Below are 26,887 nucleotides of genomic sequence, written 5' to 3' on the forward strand. Positions count from 1 at the left end.
ATGAGGAGAGGTTGAGTCGGTTGGGCCTGTACTCATTGGAGTTTGGAAGAATGAGAGGCGACCTTATTGAAATATATAGGATTCTTAGGGGGCTTGACAGGGTAGATGCTGAGAGGTTGTTTCAACTTGTGGGTGAGTCTAGGACCAGAGGGCATAATCTCAGAGTGAGGGTTTGCCCATTTCAGACAGAGATGAGGAGGAAGTTTTTCTCTCAGAGGGTAGTTAATCTGTGGAATTCTTTACCACAGGAATCTGTAGAGGCTCAGCCATTAAGTATATTCAAGGCTGAGATAGGCAGATTTTTAATCAGTAAGGGAATCAAGGATTATGGGTAAAAGGCAGGAAAGTGGAGTTGAGGATTATCAGATCAGCCATGATCTCATTGAATGGCGGAGCAGACTCGATGGTCCAAATGGACTTCTTCTGCTTCTATGTCTTATGTTCTTATGGTTTGTTTCCTCTCAATTTTTGGTTAGCGGCGGCTCTTTTCTGCCTCACGGCAGAGTCCCAGCTTTCCACACCACTTTCAGCTGACTGTTCCTGCCCAACTTGGAGAACAGTGCCATTTTGCACCCCTTGAATGGCTCCTGCACACCACATACCAAACGATCCCTGAGCATGTCATTCAGGGTTTCACCAAAACAATATTCCGTTAGTTGTTTAAATTTCACCACATAGGTAGCAATGGTCTCTCCCAGGGCTCTATTCCATGAATTGAACCTGAACCTCTGCATTGTGACTGAGAGTTTAAGTTGGAAATGTCCCTTAACGAGGTCTACTAATTCACTGAAAGTCTTTGAATCTGCAGCACTGGTGGCTGTCAAGCTTTGAATTAAACTGTAGGTTTTGCTCCCACAAATACTCAGGGGAATCGCTCTCGTCTTTTCCTCCCCTGTGAATTTGTTGGCTTGAAAGTAGAACGCAAGACATTCTATATACTGAGACCAGTCATCTGTGGCTGGTTCAAAGGGATCGATTCTGCCAAAATGTGGCATCTTGGATGATATATCTTTCTTTCTTTTTATTTATCTTAGATACTCACAATCGCTGATTGAGAGACAGCACCAGATCTGATTTATCCTCGTCGCCAGTTTGTTATAGAGTTGATTTTCTGGGCAACTTTTCTTGGTGGACACATTTAACTTTATTTATAAGACAGCAACAGGAATTACATGTGTGCATCTGACTCCATAACTAAAGAAGAGCTCTCTCCTAGGGGTTCCCTGTGCTGCTAACTCTTTGGTTTACACAGATCATGTGACCTTACATCACAGGATTATTCTTAAAGCTACAGTGCTACGTTCATCTGAGCTATTATTACTTCAGCCATATAAACGCAAGGTTCCTTTAGCTGTTGTATAACAATGTAGTCTGAGGATTCATTAAAACAGAATTTTGATTTGAAGTCCCATTAGAGAGCTCCCCACAATTGTAATTGCTCTCTCCTTTCCTCTTAGAAGCAAAGTAAAGCAAACATAATGATACCATTGATTTAATTTATGTCTATCACTCTCCTCCCCGATTAGAATGGAACTAAACCTCAGCGGTAGATTACTTCCTTCATCACATCATATTGTTTGCTGTTCCACCCAACTGGAACCCAATGAGTGAGTCATTCTTACCTTCATAGCCTATTACTCCTTCTTCCCTCCATTTGAGGAGCAATTGGTGAAGTTATTCCATTAGAGTTATCACTTGGTGATCTCTCCCATTGAGTTCCTGTGAACGCTCCATTTGCTCCTTTATTCACTGAACATTTCATTCCCTGCCACTTCAGTGCTAAATTACCTGAATGGTTTTGTAATCAATTTTCCATCAACCTCCTACACGCCCAGCACTTCACACATAATTGCAGCTCATACTGAAGGGAGACATGGAAATTCCTGGCTCTGACTAGGCAGTCGTGACAGGAAACCTTTCAGCTCTCAGGGAGATGGCTAAATGTTTAACATTTACATAGCACTTTCAGTGAAAGGCAATTAAGTGTCCGGAGGCACTTCACAGGAGCGTTATAAAGTAAACGATGACATGGAGCCTCATAAGGAGATAATGAGGCAGATGGCCACAAGCTTGGTCAAAGAGGTAGGTTTTAGGGAGCACCTTGCTGGAGGAAGCTGAGGTCGAGAGTTGTAGGGAGGGAATTCCAGAATACAGGACCAAAGCAGCTGAAAGCACGGCTGCCAATGGTGGAGCGATTAGAATTGGGGATGCTGAAGAAGCTAGAATTAGAGGAGTGCAAAGACCTTGGAGTTTTGCAGGGCTGGAGGAGATTGCAGAGAGAGGGATGGGCAAGACCATGGAGAGATTTGAAAACTTTCAAAGATGAGTTTGATATACTTGCAAAGTACAAATATGGTGAAAGAACAGGGGAGTTGCACTAATTGAATAATTCATCAAAGGCATGATGGTCTTAATGGGCTCCTTAGGTGTTGCATCATTCTGGAGTAGAATAGGGTCGAGTACAATATAGAATAAACACAGCACATAAAGACGGAGGACATACAGTACAATATGCTTCAATATATTTCAAAATAATGCAACATTTGCTATAATGTTCCTGGTAGTTTGCAAAGGATGAACCAGGCATATGTTGTGGGACTTATCAAACGTAAGGAGAACAGTTTTATATAATCCACAAATAAGTGAAAGATGTCCTATTGTATAAACAGTAGGTTATTGAGATTGTCATCATCATGTAACACACATGCAAGTGAGGGCATATTTAAGTTGTAATGTATGGGTGAGTGGAAATAAACGCATAAAACAGAAGTCTCTGTAGACTTTATCGTGGGACTCAGGAATCAGTGAGGAGGCTCTTATCGTGTGACGTTAGAGAGAAGGGGAATCAGGAGATCTGCATCTTGAGTACTTTATCTTTCATAACTCATTGACCATAAAGTACAACCTCAGCTACACTACACCACGGCATTTAAAAAAAAAAAGTCATTCTGAATATATTTTTGAAGTAACTGCCTGGGAAAAGTTTGGCTGTTTTTGGAATTTGCTTATTTATTCGAAAGTAAACTTCTGACCTATTGACAACTACACGATGTGTGTTACGTTCACACATTAGAAGCTTCCAGCAGGATCATCCCACAGTTACCTCACTGTTGGTGCAAACCTGTTAGGGAAAATTATCACTCATATTGAAGGGAAACAGAAATTCCTCACTGTTTGACCAGGCAATTATGACAGGAAACCTCTCAGCTCTCATAGAGATGATTAAATTTATAACAACCACTTCTATTTATATATTACCTTTAACATAACAAAACATCACAGGGGGATTATAAAACAAAGAAATGACATCAAAACACAGAAGGAGATATTAGAACAGATGACCAAAAGCTTAGTCAGAGAGGTAGGTTTTAAGGAGTCTCTTAAAGGGCAAAATGAGGTAGAGAGGTAGAGAGGGTTAGGGAGGGAATTCCAGAACGTAGATCCTCAACAGCTGAAGGCACAGCCACCAATTATGGAGCGATTAAAATTGCAGATACTCAAGAGGCCAGAATTAGAGGAGCACAGAGATCTCATTAAATTTTGGGACTGGAGGAGATTACAGAGAGAGGGAGGGATGAGGCCATGGAGGGTTTCAAAACAAAGACGAGAATTTTAAAATCAAGGCATTGCTTAGCCAGGAGCCTGTGTAGGTCAACAATCACAGGTATGGTGGGTGAATGGGATTTGCATATGGCAGCAGAGCTTTGAGTAGACATCAAGTTTATCAAGGTTAGAATGTGAGTGGTTGACCAGGAATGCCTTAGAATAGTTCATTCTAAAGGTAAAAAGGCATGGATGAGGGTTTCAGCAGCAGATAAGCTGATGCATGGGTGGAAAAAGACAAAGTTATGATGGTGGAAATAACCGGTCTTGGTGATGGCACAGATATATGGAAACTCATCTCAGCGTTAAATATGGCACTGAAGTTGTGAACAATCTGGTTCAGCCTCCGACAGTTGCCAGGGAGGGGGATGGAATTGGGGGCTAAAGCAGTGGAGTTTGTGACAGAGACAAAAGACAATCAGTCTTCCCAATGTTTAATTGGAGAAAATATTTCGCATCGGACCAGCAGATGTCAGACTAGCAGTTTGACAATTTAGCAGCAGAGGAGGGTTGAGAGAGGTGGTGGTGAGGTAAAGCTGAGTGTACATGGGGAACCTGACGCTGAGTGTTTGGACCATGTTGCAAAGGGGCAGCACGTAGATATGAAATCGGGGGGGCGAGGTTAGATCCTTGGATGGCACCAGAGGTAACGGTGTGAGAAATGGAAAAAGAAGCCATTGCAAGAAATTCTCTGGCAACGATAAGATGGATAAGAATGGAACCAGGTTAGTGCAGTCTAACCCAGCTGGATGTTGATGGAGGAGACATTGAAGGAGGATGGTGTAGTCAACTGTGTTAAAGGTTGCGTGCAGGATGAGAAGGATGAGGAGGGAAAGTTTACCTTTGTCACAGTCACATAGGATGTTGTTTGTAACTTTGATAAGAGCTGTTTCTGTACTGTGGCAGGGCAGACACCTGATTCAAGGGATTCAAGCATGGAGTTCCGGAAAAGATGGGAACAGATTTGTGAGACGACAACACATTCAGGAATTTTGGAGATGAAAGGGAGGCTAGAGATGGGACAGTAGTTTGCAAGGATGGGAGGGTCGAGGGGTGTTTTTGTGGAAGAGAGGCAGATTTTTGATGACAGCAGCTTTGAAGGAAAGGGCAACAGTAACTCAAGGAGAGAGAAGTATTAACAGTGTCAGCTAACATGAGAGCCAGAAGGGGGTGCTGCATGGCCAGCAGGTTAATGGGAATGGGATTGAGGGAGCAAGAGACAAGATGAGCTCAGGGAGGGCATGAGGGGAGATAGGAGAGAAACTAGAGAAGGACGTTCAGGGCTAGGTCAGGGGGCAGCTTTGGAGGAAGTTTGGCCCTGTGGACAAAGGGAAGGAAAGGAAGTGACAGAGGCACCTGATTAGATGGTCTCAATCTTAGTGACAAATAAATCATGAGCTCCTTGTGCTTCTTGTTGGGAGTGAGGTTGGAAGAGGCAGGAGACAGGGGATTAAGAAGACAGCTTGCAGTAGAGATAAGAAGCCAGGGTTAATATATGAAACAAGTTCCTTCAGTAGGACAGCCCAGAATAAGGAAGCATGGCCTTGAAATTAAGAGTTAGGTTGTTCAGGGATGAAGGTAGGAAGCATTTGTTCACAAAAAGGTGAGTGGGAACCTGGCACTCTCTCCCCAAAAGGCTGGGGGTCAGCTGGAAATTTCAAAACTGTGATTTATAGATTGTTGTTCGGTCAGGGATACAGAGCCAAGTGGGGTAGAAGTAATTAGGATATAGATCAGCCAATACTGGATGAGCAGAAATTTCCTCATATTGGGAAGACATTGTTTTCAGTCCCCGCTCTTCCCTAACTAGCGACTCTATCCCTCTCCCTGGCGACAGTCTGAGATTAAGCCATTCTGTTCACAATCTTGGTGTCACATTTGATCCAGAGATGATCTTCTGATCTCATATTCACTAAGACCGCCTATTTTCACCTCTGCAACATTGCTCAGCTTTGCCCCTGTCTCATCTGCTGCTGAAACCCTCATCCATGCCTTTGTTAACCTCTAGGCTCAATTATTTCGATGCATTCCGCTGGTCTCCCACACTCTACCCTCCATAAACTTAAGATCATCCAAAACTCTACTGCCCATGTCTTAACTCACGAGTCCCATTCTCCTATCACCCCTCTGCTCACTGACCTACATTGGATCCTGGTCAAGCTGTGTTCTGACTTTAATACTTTCATCCTTGTTTTCAAATCCCCCCATGGCCTTGCCGCTCCCTATCTCTGTAAAATCCTCACCCCTGCAAACCTTTCAGGACTCTGCATTCCTGCAGTTCTGGCTTCTTTTGTGTTCCTGGTTTTTCAACATCCCACCATTGGCAGTCACCATTGGTGGAGGAGATGGTGATGTAATAATCTAGAGTCCCAGGCTAATACTCTGGGGACATGGGTTCAAATCCCACCACAGCAGCTGGTGGAATTTAAATTCAATTAATAAGTCTGGGATTAGAAGCTAAGTCTTAGTAATGATGACCATGACAACGATTACTGGTTCACTAAAATCTGGCCTACATGTGACTCCAGATCCACAGCAATGTGGTTGACTCTTAACTACCCTCTGAATGCCCTTGCAAGCCACTTGGGTCAAGGGCAATTGATGGGCTATAAATGCTGGCCTGGTTAGTGATGCCTACATTCCATAAAAGAATAAAGAAAAAAAATGCCCAGGTCCTAATTAAGCTCTGGAATCCCCTCCCTCAAATCTCTCTCTCCCTCCTTAAAGCCCATCTCCTTGACTAAGCTTTTGGTTGCCCTGTTTCAATATGTTTTCGTGCAGCTCAATGTCAATTTTTGCTTGATAATGTTCCTGTGATGCTCCTCGTGAGGTTTTACTACGTTCAACATGCTATATAAATGCAAATTGTTGTTGTGTCTTTTGTGGGAATTGCTGAAGCTTGTGCCCTACTGTCAGATACATCAGCGAGTCACTATTTATTCCAGGGTCAGTATCTTGAAGTTGGGCTTTTGATTCCTACGGTCAGGTTATGCTAAGACACCATGAAATATTAACATTTCAGAAAAGCCAGCCCACAGCTCCCCCTCGTGGACACACAGTCCATAGAGACTGCTCAGGTTGTCAGCATAAGAACCTGCAGAGCAATAATCAGAGACTTTGGGAGGAGGGGACTGTTCAAAATAGCTGGGGTACACTAAGGATTCCCAGCTTTTATTAATAGATCCTTAATGGATGATCACAGGAAGTGTCCAGAGTAAGCGAATGAGCAGTGGGTGGAGGTGGGTTTGGTGACCATCAGGAGCAGAGTGTGGGCCCCACAAGTAAGCAGGGGAGCGTGCTCGGTGGAGTGCTGAGAGTGGCACAATGATTTACAATGTAAGTAACGATCTAGTTGTCTCCTGATTTCTGCTGACTTTTTGATAAGCACTGGTATTGAGTTCACTGAACTGGCTTAAAGTGGCAGTGAGCATTGCATAGGTAGGTTATTACATTAACCAGTTACTGTGCCCATCAAATATTCCTGTTGGTACTTTCAGTGGAGGGCTGAGAATCCATTTGAAAAGGCGTCCTTCAACCAAAAAACTTGTGAACCACAGTTTTATGTCCAGGTGAGAGGGCAGATGGGGCCTCTGTTTAATGTCTCATCCAATAGTTGCAGTACTCTCACTACTGCACTGAAGTATTAGCTCTGGTCTTGTGCTCAAGTCTCTGGAGTGGCACTTTAATCTACAATCTTCTGATTCAGAAGCAAGAGGGAGCCATGGTTGACATTTGGAAACCTTTTAAGGTGAAAATTGAGCATACCGTTTTGATTTCTGAGGTCATAAGGTAAATTACAGATAAGGAAGACTTGGGCCATTTTAATTCTTTTAATAATTTAACGTTTATAATGAGTGCTGTTATGAATTGAGTCATAATGGCACAGAAGGAGGCCATTTGGCCTATCAAGTCTATGCCAGCTGTCTGTAGACCAATCCAGTCAGTCCCATTACCCTGCTTCAACCCTGTAGCCCTGCAAGTTTATTTCATTAGAGTGCCCATCCATTGTCCTTTCAAATCATAAATAGAAGCATTGAGTACAAAAGCAGGGAGAGATTATGTCGAACCTTTATAAATCTCTGGTCAGGCCACGATATTTTTCTTTACTCACTAATGGCATGTGGGTGTTGCTGGCTGGGTCAGCATTTATTGCTCATCCCCAATTGCCCTTGAGAAGGTGGTGCTGAGCTGTCTTCTTGAACCACTGCAGTCCATGTGGGATAGGTACACCCACAGTGCTGTTAGGGAGGGAATTCCAGGATTTTGACCCAGCGTCAGTGAAGGAGCGGCGATGTTTCCAAATCAGGATGTGAACAGCTTGGAAGGGAACTTCCAGGTGGTGGTGTTCCCATCTATCTGCTGCCCTTGCCCTTCTAGATGGTATTGGTCGTGGGTTTGGAAGGTACTGCCTAAGGAGCCTTGGTGAATTCCTGCAGTGCATCTTGTAGATGGTACACACACTGCTGCTACTGTGCGTCAGTGGTGGAGGGAGTGAATGTTTGTTGTCATGGTGCCTAGAATATTGCACCAAATTCTGGCCATCACACTTTAGGAAGGATGTGAAGGTCCTTAAGAAGGTGCAGAGGAGGTTTACTAGGATGGTTTCAGGAATGTGGGACTTTAGCTACAAGTTTAGGTTGAAGAAGCTCTCCTTGGAAAAAAGGAGATTGAGAAGAGTTTTAATGGAGATGTACAAGATTATGGCAGGTTTAGATAAATTAAAATAAGAAAAACTATTCTCATTAGCTGATGGTCGGTGGTGGCGGACCCTCGGAATTGAGGATGACGTCCATCAGGCTTGGTGAGTCTTCAGATGACTGAGGGGCCCAATTCTGGATCCACACATTCTTCCGCAGGGGTGGGGCGTGTTGTTGCGCAGGGGAGTGGAAATCGCAGCCCTGAGTTGGCTTCCTCCTCCTCCCTCTGCCGCTACTGTTCCGCCTCGCTGTCGAGTCGCTGAGCCTCAAAGTGGCCTTGATGGACCAGGTGGTGCCATGGCGAACAATCCACAGCATTCTTCTCCCAATCGGTGGTGTTAATGCCTCCGTGCTTTAGGGCGACCTTGAGCGTATCCTTATACCTTTTCCTTTGGTCCCCACGTTGAGCGTTGGTCAAAGGAGAGCTGTGAGAAGAGAATCTGCTGAGGGAGGTGGTTTTCGGGCATCCAGACGCAATGGCCCATCCATCGGAGTTGGTTCTGCAGGAGCAAGGCTTCAGTGCTGGTAGATGCAGCTTCATAAAGGACACTCACGTTAGTCCGGTGGTCCTCCCAATTGATCTCCAGGATTCGACGCAAGCGCCGCTGATGGAAGCTCTCAAGGATCTTAATGTGGCGTTGGTAGACAGTCCATGTTTCGCTGCAGTAGAGGAGGGTGGTCAACACAACTGCCTTATAAACCAGAACCTATGTTGACTTGCAAAGGTCCCTGTTGTCAAAGACGCGTTGGTGCAGCTTGAAGAAGGCAGGCCTGGCACAGCTGACTCGGTTTTGGACTTCCTCATCGATGGTCATCCCTTGGGAGAGGTGGCTGCCGAGATAAGGGAACATACTCCAGAGCCACCCCATCTGCCAAGCATTGTTTGAAATTTAAACCAGGAAGCTTGACTCTGGTTGGTCAAGGCATTGCCCTGGGGAATGAACCAGTGAACGGCTGTCACTTATTTTGTTTAGCTGAAACAGGGGCAATGTGTGTACATGTTCTTTCTGTCCACAAAGAACAGGGTTCTGTGTATTAATATGTGTAGCTTCCAATGCACCACACTGTGAGCCCAACTGACAATATTAAATTGATTGTCAGCGTAATTCTTAACACACTGAGGATTATTTAGCAAGTGTTGTCCAATCGCAGAATCAAATCTGATGTTGGAGTTGTGCAAGCATGGGCTGATTGGATAAATTTCAAACAATGCTTGACTGTTAACTGTCAGTCACCATTAACTGGTGCATTCTTCATGGCAACACCTCTGCCAACCACAGTCCACATGTCAACCAATCAATCTCTTTTCATACAGTATAAAGTTGTTGCTTTTCCTGACATTGGTATTCTTGCGATTGTCCTGATGAGTGCAAGAAGAAAAGCTTCAACAAGATGTATTTTTTCAGCAATACTTAAGTTCTATACTACCAACAATGGGTAATGAGTCTTTTTCCTTTCCAATTGACGTAGGAAGGCAGTGTGTCACGAGGACGGATGTGTTGGCCAACTAATGGCTGGAGCGTGGAGGAAAGTCATGTGATGAAACCTCCAGGAATACATTTAATCACAATTGGCAACCCTACTTGATGACCAGAAATGGACAGGGTGTGGTCCAACTAAAGCATCATTTAGGTTGATCATTGTCTCTGGGACCCCTAGGAGCTAGGTGAATATATTGCCCACTTTTCCTTCCTGGAACAGCACCTTTGTTTCCATCCAGAAGGGGGAAAAAAGTGAAAACTGGGAAACAAGAATGCTGGTCTGAACTGGTCTTGTATACTTTAAAATGAAGCACCAATAAAACTGGGAATATTTCCTCTGGCCTACTGAGTTAACTCAACTTGTCTGCCGAAGAGCCATGAGGGCTCGAAACGTTGACTGATTTCTTCTCCGCCGATGCTGCCAGACTTGCTGAGTTTTTCCAGGTAATTCTGTTTTTATTTTGTTTTGTCCTTTCTATGCTGCCTGCTCCAGATGTAATCCAAATGCACCAAAACCACTGTTTTAAAGTCTTGACCACTTTTTTTTTCGATCAAAATTTCCCCAGAAGCTTGGCTGATAGATCTTATTATTTTGTTTAGGTCTCTGTTTAGGTCACAATAGCCATAGATGGCAGGAGTGTGGAACCCTATGATCGCAGCTCTTGCTGTAGCCGGAAGGGGAAATGGGCGGCGCGCTCGGTGCAACCGCTATTTGGGTCCGGGCGCTCCCCGTTGCCTGGCAACGCCTCAAACAAAATGGCCAAGTTTGTGGTGGCAGGTGGGTCGGAGGCGTCTTCGTCTTAAATGAAAACAAAGCATGAAAAAACAATATATATATATATAAATAATAACAAAACGATGGTAATCGTTTAAACGGCTGAGCTCGGGTTATAAATTTCGCCTCTAAGGAAATGGAGCAAAGTAACAGGATTAATCTCAGAAAGGGCAGCAAGGGGGGCGGGCGAGCAGTGGAATTAACATTGGCCACTGGCCTCGGTGCCCCAGACCTGGGGGATGGGGGGGTGAAAGATGGAGGTTAATGCACAGCTGGGTTTCTGCCCTGGGTCCCTAGTCAGTGACCCTGACTGGACATATAGGGTACAGTACAGAGAGAGAGAGAGAGAACCAACTTGCATTTAGACGGAACCAGGATGCTCCAAAGGTGCATTTCTGGAGAAGCGAGCTGAGTGCAAGGGGCTGGGGAAAGGAATTGAAGCATATGTTGATGGAAGAGAGGAGGCTCGTGTGGAGGAGAAGCACCATTGGGCTCAATGGCCTGTTTCTGTGCTGTGAATTCTACATGATTTACACCCAATTAATTACTCTTTTGAGCTGTAGCTCGTGGCATAATTCAGGAAAACGTGGCAGTTAATTTGCTCCCAGCGGGAAACTGCAATAACCGAATAATGTGTTTTTTTCTAGTGGTATTGGTTAAGAGATAAATACTGACCAGGTACACCAGGAGAACTCCCCTGCTTTTCTTTGTATCCACCTGAGAGGGCAGGTAGATTTACATCCCACCCGAGAGAGAAAACCTTGATTTAATGTCTCGTCTGAAAGTTGGCACCTCTGACAGTGCAGCACTCCCTCAGTACTGCAATGAAGTATCAGCCAGAATTTATGCACAAGTCTCTGGAGTGGGGCTCAAATGTCTAACTCTGAGGTAAGAGTGCGACTACTCATGACTAGTAGACAGTTGAGCAAAGATCCTGGGGAGGCACAGTTCCAGTGCTCATGCAACTGTATTCCAGCAAGTGTGTCCCAGTGGAGAGGATTATCATTTTTAAAAGCTGGCCCAAGAGAAAGAAAGAAAGACTTGCATTTTTGTAACACCTTTCACAGCCTCAAGATGTCCCAAAACACTTAGCAGCGCCAATGACATACTTTTGAAGTGTGGTCACTAATTTAGGAAACTTGGCAACAAATTTTCCATTCACAGCTGTGAAATAGGAACAGGAAAAATCCCTGGAAATGGGCAGTATAAGTGAGTTCAAGGAGCAATTTGATGGATTCGCGGAGAGAAAGAGTTTAAAGGATAATGACAAGACGACAGGTAGGGAGGTTGATCTGTGTAAAACAGACAGCCAGCTAGCATCCCCAGAAATGCACCTTTGGGGCATCCTGGTTCTATCTAAATGCAAAGTCTTTATCTTTCTTCTTTAATGCAAGTTGGTTCTCTCTCTTTGTACTGCACCCTATATGTCCAGTCAGGATCACTGACTAGGGACCCAGGGCAGAAACCCAGCCTTTTCCTGCTCTTATGGTGATGTTCTTACGGCAAGATGAAGATTACATAGTTTTTAATTTGTTTTGATTTTTGCAGGTAAAGCAAACTGTCCTTATTATGCCAAGGCAGAATTTGTGGCAGAATATCTTCAGAAAAACTTGCCAGACTTCCAGGTCCATAAAATTGTCCAAGCACCCGAAAATTGGCAGGTTAGTCACTGTGTGGTATTGAAAACAGAAAAACAACTCTTTATATACATAAAGAAGTTAAAATCAGCTGCATTTCAGATCTGACATTTGTGTTTCTTTGAATCTAATTGTTTATGAAGTTTCATTGGCATAGGTATGCTAGTTTCCACAATAAGGGAAGTCATGCTATGCAAAGAATTGTGCAGCTCAGACTGAGTGCTGAGTTGGTTCCAAGATGCTGAATCTAGGGGCAGAATTTTCACGTCGGCGTACAAGGGTGGACCTCGCACGCCGACACACGATGACATTGGGCGTGCATCCCGACGTCACCGCGTGCCATCAGTGGGCAGGCACGTGATGATCTCCGATGCGCGCCCGCCATTAATTAACGGGCCACTTAAGGCCCTTGAGCCAGTAACTGATGCCGATTTTTCGGGGCCCGTGCGATCTTCAGGTCATCGCACGGGTGCAATGGGCAGGCAGGTAGGACACATTTTTATAAACCTCATCCACGGGCGGGATAAGAGGGGTGAGTGGGGTCGTGAGTGTTATTTGTCAGACATTTAATGCTTAAACTTACTGCTACTTGCCTGTGTGAGCAGGAATACTTCAAAACCCTTCACAGCTGCTTGGACAGGAGCAACAGGCTTCGGGTTAGGACTCTGGAGTATACATCATTTTTGGGACCTTGCTGGTTTCAGGAAGCCTTCCCTTACCCTGGGAATTGGAGTTGTGCTCTCCACAGGAGGCACCTCCTCTGAGGAGGAAGGGAGGGCCAGAAGTGGGAGGAGGCCAGGAGTCCATATTCAGCCTCCAGGGGAACCACCTTTGGGAGGATAGGCACAGGCACAAGGGGCGCTGGGCAAACAGGAAGTCCAGGGCAGAAGGGGCCGCAGAAGACGCCACTATCCTGCTACCAGAGTTTACAGGTGGCACAGCAGCTACCTCAATATGTCTGAGGTGCAGTGCTGAAGGAGGCTCTGTCTCTCAAGGGAGACAGTGACCTCTATTTGCCAGATGATAGGCCTTGAGATCTGCGTCAACTATGTAGGTGGGTACCCCATGCCAGTGGCATTGAAGGTCACAGCTGCCCTCAACTTCTATGCCTCCGGCTCTCTCCAGGGGTCAGTGGGTGATCTTTGCAGAGTCTCCCAGTCAGCTGTCCATACTTGTGTCAAGCAGGTGACAGACGCTCTGTTCAGGTTTGTATTAACTTCCATCCACTACCGCTGGGACAGGGCCAGCCAGGCAGAGTGAACCAGAGGCTTTGCGGCAATTGCTGGGATCCCCCACACCCAGGGTGCAGTCGACTGCACACATGTGACCATCAAGGCACCAGTGGGTGAGCTGGGTGCCTTCATCAACAGGAAGGGCTTCCACTCCATGAATGTGCAGATAGTGTGTGACCATAGAATGCAGATTCTGCAAGTCTGTGCAAAGGTATCCAGGCAGCTCCCATGACACTTACATCCTCAGACACTCCCAGGTGCTGAGGCTCTTCAGTGCTCCAGTCCGGCTGGATGGATGGCTGCTGGGTGACAAGGGCTATCCCCTCAGAAGGTGGCTCATGACTCCCCTCCGCCATCCAAGAACAGAGGCTGAGCAGCGGTACAATAGGAGCCACACCTCCACAAGGGCCGTGGTAGAGAGAACCATTGGTCTTCTCAAGATGCGCTTCTGATGCCTGGACCGTTCAGGGGGCGCACTCCAGTACCCCCCAGATCGTGTGTCGCTGATAGTGGTTGCATGCTGCGCTCTCCACAGTCTTGCGCTGGAAAGGGGGGACGCAGTGGAGGAAGAAGATGTAGACGCAGTTGCTCCGGCTGTACATAATGAGTCCAGTAGTGAATCCGAGGAAGAGCATGCACAGGAGAACGTTGAGGAGGTAGACGCTGACCCAGGCATCCTCTATGGAGGCAGGAACACCCGAGAGGCTTTAATCCAACGCTCCTTCAGCTAGCCCACCAGAGATGGACCTCCAACACATGCCAGGGCTACAGGCTCCATACTCGATACCTGAGAGCAACATCTGTCTGGTTAGGAACATTAATTGTGTGCCTTGTTCAATAAAGCTCAAGGACAAACAAGTCACTCATAACATCGTGGGTTCCCGTCCACCTGCAGAAGTAAGGAATCACCCTGGGCCACGTTCACGTATAAACATTGAATGAATTAATAAAATAAAGCAGAAAAGAAACTGAATGCAAAGGTGTTCAACATCACACCGACTTGTCATCAACTCATAGCGGGGCAACATAAAACCACCAGTGAGATGCCCGTGGTGTGCCTAAGTGCCTTAAGTTTACGTTTCCAGGTGCTACGTCTAGGTGCTCCCCATCCCTGGCACTGGCATTTGAGTCAGCCTGCTCACTCTGCTGTCCTGTTGGCCTCGATGACCTTGGCGGGGGTCGTCTAGCACGTGGAGCCTGTGCTGGCCCCGCCTGGGAGGGAGTGGCCAGTTCCACAGCTGGCATCTCCCCAGTTGCCGCAGCCTCATCGGATCCCACCGTCACTGGCAGAGGGGCGGAGGAGCTGCTCCTTCATCTGGAGCACCCTGAGAGGAGCCCGCAGAGACAACAGGCAGCTCCTGCGCCGACGTGAGGTCAGTTTGGACCTCCCTGCTCACCACTGATGGATGGGCACCCAGCTGTGATACTTGTCGCCCAATCCATCTCCCACACTGGCACTGACTAGCTGAGGTCAGTGCTGCTGTGAGGGCTTGCCAGCCCGAGTGCAACCCCAGGAGGCCCTGATTATTCTCCTGGAGGAGCCTTTCCACAAGAGTTACCACTCTCTCCACGGAGGAAGCATGGCGCTCGGCCATGAGGCTCATTGCATCGGTGATGCTCCGTGTGGACTCCTCCAGCATGGAGACCATGCCACACATTGCCTCATGTATCTCCGCCAGATCCTCCCGCATACCCTGCTGCACTTCCAGCATCTGCTGCCTCACGGACGACTCCAGAGGCACATCATCAGTCACCGACTGAGCATGTGCCTGCTCCCCTGCAGTCCTCCGACTGCCAGCGCCATGGGCACTCTCTATCTCCGCCCATACCTCAAGCGAGCGTGAAGTGCCCTCACCGTTGTGCCCTGGGACACTAGCCGACAATCTAATTCCCACTGAGGTGCTTGTATCTGCGCTGGTGCCTGCCTGGCAGAGATGGTGTGATGCTGGTGATTCTAATTGTTCTGGGTCCTCAGATGTTAGAGGTGGCCCCTCTGCCTCCTCCTCCTGGCCCTGCCCCGGTGATGCTGACAGGAAGAACAAGGACATTTGATTAGTTCAAGCGGAGACAATGTCAATGTGCATCCCTGGCCCCCAGATCAGTATGCACTCATCCTTCCATAATCAATGGTCAGCCCATGTTGGAAGCTTCAATCACTGAACATTCAACAGTGGGATGGCCGCTGTGACACACATGGTGACCTCAGTGCACGGCAATCTTACCTCCCCCTGGCACCCCAGCCTCACCACCACCGGTGGACCTGGGCGCATGGCGCCTCTCCAGCTCCATCACTTCATGCTCATGTCTGGTGATTATGGCCAACTGGGCCTGGCCTCTGCCAGTCCGCATCGGCTCGGCAGCATTGTGTGCAGTCTTCTCCTGGAAAGGAGAGAGGAGCATTGATTAGTCCAGCCTGTACCTGGATTCCCATCGCATCTCTGCCACCCCCACCCGAGTGAAACATTGCAGGGCTCCAGTGAATCGTGGCCCGGCAGCTGCCGCACACTCACACCAAGAAGCCAGGGCTGACCCCCCCCTGGCCCACATGCTGCCTCCATCACATTTGCTACCACATGGTCTAACCTTGCAAAGCAAGGATGCACAAGCACGTGGAATGCCAAGGGCAGCAGATGGATGGGTTCCCCGCCAGCTGGAAGCTCCCCTCCCAGCATGTCAGCAGCCTGACTTTGACATGTTTTGCAGTTCCAACACTGCGTCTAGGTGCAGATCCTTGAGGTAGCCCCCAAAACACTACTCTGGGTGTCAGTCTACCACATGCTGCGGGTGCAGAACCCATCTCAGCACAACCCTCTCAGGGTGAGCTAGGCATGGGCAATATCTGCTGGCCCACCCAGCGAGGGACACATGGCGTGAAGGATTCAATGCTGTACCCGCTCTCAGAGTTGGGGGTGGGGAGTTGGCTGGGGGAAAGCCTACCTGCTGTGTTAAGTGTTAAGTTACCTGTGCCAATATGGTACTCACCCTTCCCGAGCGCAAGAGGTCATTGAAACACTTGCGGCACTGGACCCAGGTGGGTTGCACCACATCGTAGGAGCTGACTATGCCTGCCACCTCCTCCTAGACACGTTTGGTCATGTGGGGGGGGGGGGCTCCTCCTCCTGTCCCGAGGAACGAGGACCTCCCGCCGTGCTGCCACCCCCTCGGGGAGGGCAGCAAGGCACTCGCCAGAAAAGCAAGGGGCACAGTGCCCTGCTGACCCACCCTCCTGCCTGGCCTGCTCACCAGCAGTGCTCTGGGGAGCCCTTCTGTTTGCTATGATTCACGGCCTTTGCAAGGCTGCAGGAGTGCTATTTAAACAGGCCGCCGGGTCGCCATTGGACCCTGCAGTCCTGCCGCCGCCAGCCCACTCCCATTGTCCTCGGGAGCCGCGTTTCACGCTGGTCGGGCCTTAAATGGCCCGCCCACATAAAATGGCGGCACGGAGCTGATGCAGGCGATGATTAGCTCCACGCCCGCTCCCAAATGGCCGGCCAACAGGGAGAAAATTCTCCCCCAGGAGTAATTCAAACTCCAATGCTCATTCTGGACTGAATGGACAAAATTGAAGTGGAATGTCATTGATAATTTTTTTTTTTTGCCCTAGTTGTCTTTGAAATGACATGACAATATAAGGTGAGCTTTCTAGGAAGGCACAATGAGTGGTACAGCATGTTATCCTTTCAGCTTTGGGTTCTAATTTAATAGCTTGGAGTGTCTTCTCTGAGGACTCTTTCTTTGTTCAACTTTAGTCCAGATTGCCAGCGAGCATGAATGTACAGAACTGTCCATAAGTTGTCACAAAATTGCTTCAGAAAGCTGAGGTGGGAAATGTCGGAGCTGCACTGATGTTTTCAGAGGATACTGTAGGTTAGAGCACAGAAGGAATTTTGCAACAAACTATCAGCGTGCAAAAATTGGCACTCAAGATGCTGAGGCTACTTTGAGAAGACTTAGTACCATTTCATAAATGTTGATCATATATATCTATCTATATATACATGTATATATGTATATTCCCATCTTTTATAGTAGCAGACTAAAAGTACAGTTTGAGCCATTTATTAGCAGTGGTGTATTCATTCAATTTTTAAGTCCTTTTTACAAATTTAGAATCATTACATGGAGTAACGTAACAGCCAAATAATCTCACTTATTCACCATCCAGAACAAAGCAGCCCACTTGATCGACACCCCATTCACCACCTTAAACAGTCACTCTCTCCACAACTGATGTACCTTGGCAGCAGTGTGTATCTATAAGGACATTTACCTTCTATATGCTGCAATCTCTGCCCCAATCAAGAACCAGCCCAATTCGTTTTTGAAGGTATGCAAAGAGTCAGCAAACAGATTCCAGAGGCTCATTACTCACTGGGTAAAGAAGAACTGCCCAAGAGAGAGCTGTGGCTGCCTACAAGGAGGAAACTACACAGATGACATTGCCGTTGAGAGAGAACCTTTGAGATCTAAATATCCCAATTATATCTCCCTGAGCAGAAGTATATAAAGGTTGGGGATCACCAGGGAGAATTTGTCAAAGATAGTACTTTAAAAGGACCATTAGTTCAGTTGCTCTGCCCTTGGTTGTTAGTATCACAGCAATCATTAACGTTCAAGCCACTATTAATAAAAAGATAATTTTTCAGGCACTGAGCAAGTAACTGTCTTCACTGTACACAATAAGTGACTTATGAATGTTTTGGAAAACTAAAAGAAAGAAAGAAATAAGTTTAGTGACTTGACTAGGGCAGCCAAGAACATTTTTCATTTTGGTGACAAGAGATTCACCCTCCCCCACTGATCATATTCACTACTTTAATGAAATGATAAGTCCCGATTCGCACTGCACAATGACTCAATGGAATCATAACTGTTGCTCCCATTGACGCACCATGGCTGTGGATATACTCAGGGACGTAGTGCCAAATTTTGAGGTATAAGAACTCTAAGAAAATGTGTTGGCCATATCATTTCTAAATCTATAATTATGTTGTTTTCCTATGTATTAATCATTTGAGTCCCCAACCATCAGTAAAGCTATGCTTTCTAAGTGAAAAGTATTAGTGCCAGTGGGCATTTTATTTCCAACCATGAGGTATTTTGAATCACTAGTCTTTAGCATAGCTAGAATTTCATTATGCAACAGTTTAATTATTTAATTCAAGCCTATTAAAACATGAATTACAGAAAATTTTACTTACTTCTGACTGGGGGAATGTATATAGAAGGGCCATTGCTTTTCTTGATTTATATTAATAACCTAGACCTGGGTGTACAGGGCACAATTTCAAAATTTGAAGATGATGCAAGACTTGGAAGCATTGTGAACTGTGAGAAAGATAGTGATAGACTTCAAAAGGATACAGACAGACTGGTGGAATGAGCAGACATGTAGCAGACGAAACTTAATGTAGAGAAGTGTGAAGTGATACATTTTGGTCAGGAGAACGAGGAGAGGTGACATAAAAGTCAGGATGTACATATCAGAATCACTTTTCAGACAATTAACTAAATATCTGCACTACACATTGCACAACACCAATTTAAGGTATCAGTTGGTACACTTTCAGTCAATTTCATTTTGAAAGCTACTGTCAGATCTGTACCCATAACCCTATCAGGCGGTGCATTCCAAATTCTGACTACTCATCGTGTAAAAACGTTTCTTCTCATGTCAGAGAGGATGATGATGAAGCGGCCACACTTTTCGAGGCTTTTTCTCACCTTCATGAGCAGGCAAGCTGTGGGTTGGCATATGGGCAATTGGATCATGCTGGCCAATATTGCCCCCCCAACCCCAGGTGGAGCCTGATGGGTAGGAGTAAGTTCCAGGGTGATAATGGACTAGATTATGTGGGCCCAAAAGAACACTTGTCTAAGGTGGGTGCAATGAAAGGTAACACCAGAATTTCAGTTGAGCTCATGCACAGTTAAAAATTCTTGGTTTCGGTAAAATGAAGTTGAAGGACTCTCCCTCTGCCTCTCCCATGGCATATGGGTGACGCTGACTAAGCCAGAATTTTATTGCTCATCCCTAATTTCCCTTGAGAAGGTGCTGGTGGGCTGTCTTCTTGAACCGTTGCGGTCCATGTGGTGTAGGTACATCCACAGTGCTGTTAGGAAGGGAGTTCCAGGATTTTGACCCAGCGACAGTGAAGGAATGGCGATATATTTCCAAGTCAGGATGATGTGTGGCTTGGAGGAGACATTGCAGGTGGTGGTGTTCCCATGCATCTGCTGCCCTTATCCTTTTAGGCGGTAGCAGTTGTGGGTTTGGAAGGTGCTGTCTAAGGAGCCTTGGTGAATTCCTGCAATGCATCTTGCAGATAGTACACACTGCTGCTACTGTGCATTGGTGGTGGAGGGAGTGAATGTTTGTGGATGGGGTGCCTGTCAAGTGGGCTGCTTTGCCCTGGATGATGTCAAGCTTCTAGAGAGTTGTTGGAGCTGTACTCAATCAGGCAGGTGGAGAGTATTCCATCACACTCCTGACTTGTGGCTTGTAGATAGTGGACAGGCTTTGGGCAGTCAGGAGGTGAGTTACTCGTCACAGGATTCTTAGCCTCTGACCTGCTCTCGTAGCCACAGTATGGCTTATACTTATATGGCTAGTCCAGTTCAGAATCTGGTCAATGGTAACTCCCAGGATGTTGTTAGTGGGGGATTCAGCGATGCTAATGCCATTGAATGTCAAGGAGTGATGGTTAGATTCTCTCTTCTTGGAGATGGTGATTGCCTGGGACTTGTGTGGTGTGAATGTTACTTGCCGCTTGTCAGCCAAGCCTGGATATTGTCCAGCTCTTGCTGCACTTGGACATGGACTGTTTCAGTATCTGAGGAGTCACAAATGGTGCTGAACATTGTGCAATCATCAGCAAACATCCCCACTTCTGACCTTATGACCAAGGTCATTGATGAAGCAGCTGAAGATGGTTGGACCTAGGACACTATTGTCAGTACTGACATGGGCCTGATTTTAACTCTTTGTGTGAGTGAGTTAAAATCAGATCCAAACTGTCGATTTGGTTTTGATTCTTGTTTAATATTGTGCATCCCGTCAACTGCCAATGACTGTTTTTAACTATGAGAACCAAGAAAGCAAGCATATTTCATGTCTTCATTGTTGTCTTTCTCCAGCCATGGCTTCAAGCGTTGTGCAAAAAAAATAACTGGGTGCATGAACACTCCCCAATTATATGGCGAGAGCTTGTGGAGCGTGGTGGAAAGGGATTACTATTGGGTGGATTCAATGACTTTATGGAGTATGCACAGGTAGGATTTATAAATGCTCCAGTGTCCCGAGTTCCACTTGCAGGTTGGAAATATGTCGGAAACTGTAATGATTTGTTTTGTCAGAGATGTTTTTGAATATAGAGGGGCTACATTCGATGTGAACTGTTGCAAAGCTTCAGGACCATGTCAAATCTACACCCTCTTGTAACTTTGTAAACTAAGTGTCCTTGTGTGGGTTACAAATGGTCTAACAGATGTGGGGAGCTGACACTCTGGACAGTATTTTTGGGCCCCGCCAAGGTTAGGAACGGAGGCGGATGGGGCCTGGTAACACAGGCTCTGGTCAGCTTGCCACCAGCCATTTTAGGATAGGCATGTTTGGGACCCAGCAGGGCTGCCGATCCTCATGAAGCAGGGAGCCAATTAAGCTCATTAAGAGCCTTGTTAAGGGTGGTTAAAGGAGGCTGACCGGGATTTTACTGTCATTGCAACATGGGGGCATTTTAACTGCCTGGAGGCAGGCACCCAGTGGCAATTAGGGAGCCAGTGCTCCAGGCAGGCCTACAGGCCCTCCTTGCTTGTCTTGCTGTGGGTGCAGGAAAAGGCTGCCCTATAGAGGGAATCTCTCTATTCAGCTATGATCATTTTCCCATGTGCATTCCCAGGTATCCTCTTTTTGCTTTTTGCTATTCCATTGATAATTTTTTATCTCACAATTACAGGCTTTACCCATGTGGGTAAAATTGTCTCATAAGTGAATTGAAATAGCACCATTATAGTCCAGACTGTTAATTCCTTTGTCTTAGTGGTAGCACTCTTGCTTCTGCGTCAGAATATCATGGGTTCAAGTTGCACTCCAGAGACTTGATAATTTTGTATTGTACCTTCGGTGTAGTACTGTCAGAGGCTCTGTCTTTTAGCTGAGATGTTAAACCAAGGCCCTATCTACCATCTCAGGCAGACATGAAAAATCTCATGGCACTGTTTCAATGAAGAGCAGAGGATTTCTTCTGGTGTTCTGGACAATATTTATCCCTCCAACGGTATCACTAAAGCAGATTATCTGGTCATCATCACATTGCTATTTGTGTGAACTTGCTCTGTGCAAATAGGCTGCCAAGTCCCCACATTCCAGATTTGGTGGTGGTGTGTTATAGTTTACTGAGTTTGAGTTGCTGTGGCAACATACACTTTTCCATTCATGTTGTGATCTGGAACTATGGATCGTTATGGTAGAGGCTCCAACATTCTTTCCATCACATGGCTGACCAAGAATCTCTCCCACTCTTACCGCCCTGTATTGGAAGGATTTGCAGGTTGATATATAGAAACATAGACATAAAAACATAGAAACTAGGAGCAGGAGTGGGCCATTCGGCCCTTCGAGCCTGCTCCGCCATTCAATATGATCATGGCTGATTCTCTATCTCAAGCCATATTTCTCGCCATACCTCTTGATGCCCCTAATATCCAAAAAAAATCAATTTCTTTCTTGAATATACTCAGTGATCCAGCTTCCACAGATCTTCTGTGGTAGAGAATTCCACAGGTTGACCACCCTCTGAGTGAAGAAACTTTTCCTCATCTCAGTCCTAAATGGCCTGTTCTGTACCCTGAGCCTGTAGCCCCTGGTTCTAGACTCCCCAGCCAGGGGAAACATCCTCCCTGTATCTAGTCTGTTTAGCCCTGTTAGAAGTTTATACACTTCAATCAGATCCCCTCTCATTCTTCTAAACTCCAGTGAATACAGGCCCAGTCGAACCAATCTCTCCTCATACAACAGTCTTGCCAGCCCCGGTATCAGCATAGTGAACCTTCGCTGCACTACCTCGATGGCAAGAATATCCTTTCTTAGGTAGGGAGACCAAAACTGCACGCAATACTCCAAGTGCGGTCTCACCAAGGCTTTGTATAACTGCAGTAAGACACCCCTACTTCTGAATTCAAATCCTCTTGCAATGAAAGCCAACATACCATTTGCCTACCTAATTGCTTGCTGCACCTGCCTGTTTACTTTCATTGACTGGTGTACAAGGACACCCAGATCCCTTTGTACATCCACATTTCCAATATATCACCATTTAAATAATACATTGCCTTTCTGTTTTTCACACCAAAGTGTATAACTTCACGTTTATCCACGTTATACTGCATCTGTCATGTGTTTGCCCACACACACAACTTTTCTAAATTGCCCTGAAGCCTCCTTACAACCCTGCCCAGTTTTGTGTCGTCGGCAAAATTGGAAATATTGCATTTGGTTTCCTCATCCAAGTCATTTATAAATATCATGAATAGCTGGGGCCCAAGCACTGACCTCTGCGGTACACCACTAGCCACCACATGCCATCCGGAAAAAGACCCATTTATTCCCACTCTCTGTTTCCTATTTGGTATGAATACATTTTCCTTGGCCAGCAAGTCCTAGGATGCGACTTAAACCTGAGACTTCTGGCTCAGAGGCAGGGACATGATCCACTACATCATAAGACTCTACTATGCTAACTTTAGAATTACTTAATTGACTGTGAAGCCCTTTGGGACATCCTGAACATATGAAAGGCAAATTCTGTATTTCATTAAAATAGCAAAGGAATTTCAGATAATTGCGTGAATATATTTATTAATAATATCACATAACAGGATTTCAACCCCAGAAAGTAGGAACAGAATCACCCTGTGAATTTTTTTGCTCCCAACCTCAATTGTTACTGGATGCTCCATCTAGTGGCCATGCCACAAATCCCTGTAGCCAGTTTCAAGTGTCAGTGAGGGATGTTCTGCGACCAGATGGAATGCAATTCTTAAGATTGTGGCATATGATTAAGTGGAAGAGTCATGCAACATCAGGATACATTAATATTGTGATACATGTTCTGTTATTAAATCGGACAGAACACAGATTTGGAGGAAATGTGCATGTTAAATTAACTCATCAACTAAGTTATGTTGAATTTTACAGCACAGGAACAGGCACTTCAGCCCAATTGGTCTATGCTGGTGTTAATGCTCCACAAAAACCTCCTCCCATCTTACTTCATCTAACTCTATCAACATATCCTTCTATTCCTTTCTCTCTAATGTACTTATCTAGTTTTTCTTTAAACGCATCTATGCTGTACTCTTCAACTACTCCATGTGGCAACAAATTCCACATTCTCACCATTATCTGAGTAGAGAAGTTTTTTCTGAATTCTTTATTGGATTTATTAGTGATTATCTTACATTTATGGCCCATAGTTTTGCACTCCCCCACAGGTGAAAACATCTCTTTGTCTACCCTGTCAAACCCCTTTGTAATTTTAAAGGTCACCTCTCAGCCTCCTCTATTCTAGAGAAAAGAGTTCCCACCTGTTCAGTCTTTCCTGTAGTTATAGCCTCTCAGCTCCAGTATCATCGTTGTAAATCTTCTTTGCACCTTCTCCAGTGCGTCTATATTCTTATTGTAATGTTGAACTGTGTACAGTATTCTAAATGTGGTTCTATATAAGTTTAAAGTAACTTCTCTGCTTTGGTATTATATTCCAGAAAGGAACCCCAGTACTCTATTTGCACTTTTCATGGCTTTGCTAACCTGTGTTGCTACTTTTAGTGATTTATACCCTTAGATCCCTTTGCGTCTCTATAACACTTGGACTCTTATTTTCCAAGGAGTGGGTATCCTCCTTATTTCTGCTATCTCACACTTATCTATTCAAAACACATTGGCCACTTACACACCCATTCTGCAAATTTGTTAATGTCTTCATACTCTGTTGCAGTCATCCTCAAGATTAACTTTACCCATCATTTTGGAGTAATCATAAATTTTGATATTGTACTTTTCATTCACCAGTTCTAATTATTTTTCTAAATGGCAAACAACAGTGGTCCCAGCACTGAACCTTGTGGAACACCACTTCCTACCTCTGCCATTCTGAGTAACTACCTATAACCCCTACTCTGTTTACTGTTTTTTTTAGCCAGCTAATTATCCATTCTGCTACTTATCCCCAACTCCACATGTTGTAACTTTAAACATGAGTCGACTGTGTGGTATCTCATTGAAGGTACCTTTTGAAAGTCCATATGTATTATGTCCACTATATCACCCTTGTCCACTTTTTCTGCTACTTCTTCAAAGAATTCAGCAAGGTTGATCAAGAATGGCCTTCCCTTTTAAAATCCATATTGACTATTCTTTATTACATTTTTAGTTCCTGGTATATCTTTATAACAGGTGTATGACTTTGTCTGCAGGATTAAAGTACCACACAAAGACACTTCTACCACAAAGTTCTTATTGTCCTGGGCATACTTTCCTCCAGTTGCTTAATGTTTTCTCATAACATTCCTTGGTATGCTGTTTTAGCAGTGCCAGAAAAACATCTAAAGAAAGACGTGCATTTATATAGTGCCTTTCACATCCTCAGGACATCCCAAATAACTTCACAGCCAATTAAGTACTTTTGAACTGTAGTGACTGTTTAATGCAGGAAAGGTAAGTAGCCAATTTACACCGAGCAAGGTCTCAGTAGCAGCAATGTACCAATGACCAGATCATCTGTTTTAGTGATATTGGTTGAGGGACAAATATTGGCCAGGACACTGAGATAATTCCTCTGCATGTCTTCAGGATGGTGCCATGGGATCCTCTAAGTCCACGTGAGAAGGAAGACAGGGGCTTGGTTTAGCATCTTATCAAAGCATGGCATCTCTGAGAGTGAACTAAGGATGAGAGTGCTACCCACTGAGCCAAAGCTGACATATTTTATTCCAAACTCATATTGGCAGTGTTCATTGCCAAAGGGCATTAAATCCACAGAAATTCAGTATGCATGATGTGTTATAACATCAGTATCGGTAGGAAAAAGAAATTGTAGTGACCTGAAAAACGGGAGGGAAGGATACGCGAGTGAATTATTCCTACAGTGAAACTTGTGCAAGGCAATTGCTATGCTTGCCTGCTTGTTTCAACTTTAGGGTTATTATGGTTTTACTTCTGATATGACGACTGCACTCATGACAAAGATTGCAAAGGAGAACTTGAAGGCTAACCAAAGCGAGCAGGATGAAGAAACATTCTACAAGAATCTGATTAAACCAAAACCAATCTGGATTAGTGGGTAAGTAGAAATTGTTTTCTCTTATAGAAATCACTATTAATCTATTTTTCTAAACCTTCCTCAGTACATTCTCCCTCATAATTGTCAGTGTTTGACCATTGAGCACTTCTTATGATGTTCACTATCGTGTTAGCTTCTCTGTGTGCACTTCAGTTTTTGAATATGCCCACCCTTTTATTAGTCATATTTCCACTGTCATTACCCATTCCAAGATTGACAAGCCTTTGCCTGTTTCAAGTCCTGCTTATTCCTTTAAACCAATCCTTAACTTATCAGAAGATGAGTGCTATTTCTACAGGTCCAGTTACTGAACAAAGAATCTGCTGCAGCAATTCAATTACAAATGGAAATCTAATAACCTAACTACCAGCCTGCTTTAAAATAACAAACTTGCTTATCTGAGGGGTGAACTAATCTTCTTGAGTTCTCTGCCCCAAGGCAGGTCTGCCTCACAGTGCCAGAACCTCCCACCATGGGTAGGGGCAAGAAGGCAGGACCCAAATCCATCCCAGCCAGAACAGGAATTGAACCCCATGCTGTTGGCACCAATCTGATCCACACCAGCACCAGTCATCCAGCTCCTAAGGAGTCAAAGTTGCTATAGCAACAAGCACTTTTGCATGCATATTGTAGCCTGGAGCTATGGATAGAGATGGTAGAATCTCTTTCCATCACGTGGCTGACCGGTAATCCCTCCCACCCTTGCTGCCTACCATATGTTGGAAGGATTTATAAGTTGATACTCAATCTGTTTGGCATGTTATGAATAACCTTCCTTGGGCCATCAAGTCCTTGAATGGGACTTGAACTCAGAGCTTCTGACTCAGAGGCAGGGACTCTACCCAGTGAGCCACAAGACCTCCTGGTGAGCTAATAGAGGCCTTCAAAATTATGTTGGGGTTTGATAGGATAGTTGTAAAATTATGTTTCCACTTGTGGGGAGTCCTAAACTGGGGGGCATAAATATAAGGATAGTCACGAATAAATCCAATAAGGAATGCAGGCAAAACCTCTTTAACCCAGAGAATGGTTAGAATGTTGCAAGCTGTAGTTGAGGTGAATAGCTTAGACACATTTAAGGGGAAGCTAGTTAAGTATATGAAAATGGACTAGAAGGATATGCT

At 45.3% G+C, this 26,887-nt stretch overlaps 1 protein-coding gene across 1 annotated transcript in view; it reads left to right on the plus strand.

Moving 5' to 3' along the window:
* The first annotated feature begins 10,535 nt into the window (after positions 1-10,535).
* The window catches only part of mdh1b (malate dehydrogenase 1B, NAD (soluble)), a 62,282-nt gene continuing 45,930 nt past the window's right edge, over positions 10,536-26,887 (plus strand). The window contains exons 1-4 of the mRNA XM_078551544.1: positions 10,536-10,559; positions 12,105-12,217; positions 20,563-20,697; positions 25,621-25,763. Of these exons, the coding sequence (XP_078407670.1) occupies positions 10,538-10,559; positions 12,105-12,217; positions 20,563-20,697; positions 25,621-25,763 (413 nt within the window). The 5' untranslated portion in view covers positions 10,536-10,537. The remainder of the gene's footprint in view (positions 10,560-12,104; positions 12,218-20,562; positions 20,698-25,620; positions 25,764-26,887) is intronic.

The sequence above is a fragment of the Cetorhinus maximus genome, chromosome 11 (genome assembly GCF_964194155.1).
Source record: "Cetorhinus maximus chromosome 11, sCetMax3.hap1.1, whole genome shotgun sequence".
In the NCBI taxonomy this organism is placed as follows: Eukaryota; Metazoa; Chordata; class Chondrichthyes; order Lamniformes; family Cetorhinidae; genus Cetorhinus; species Cetorhinus maximus.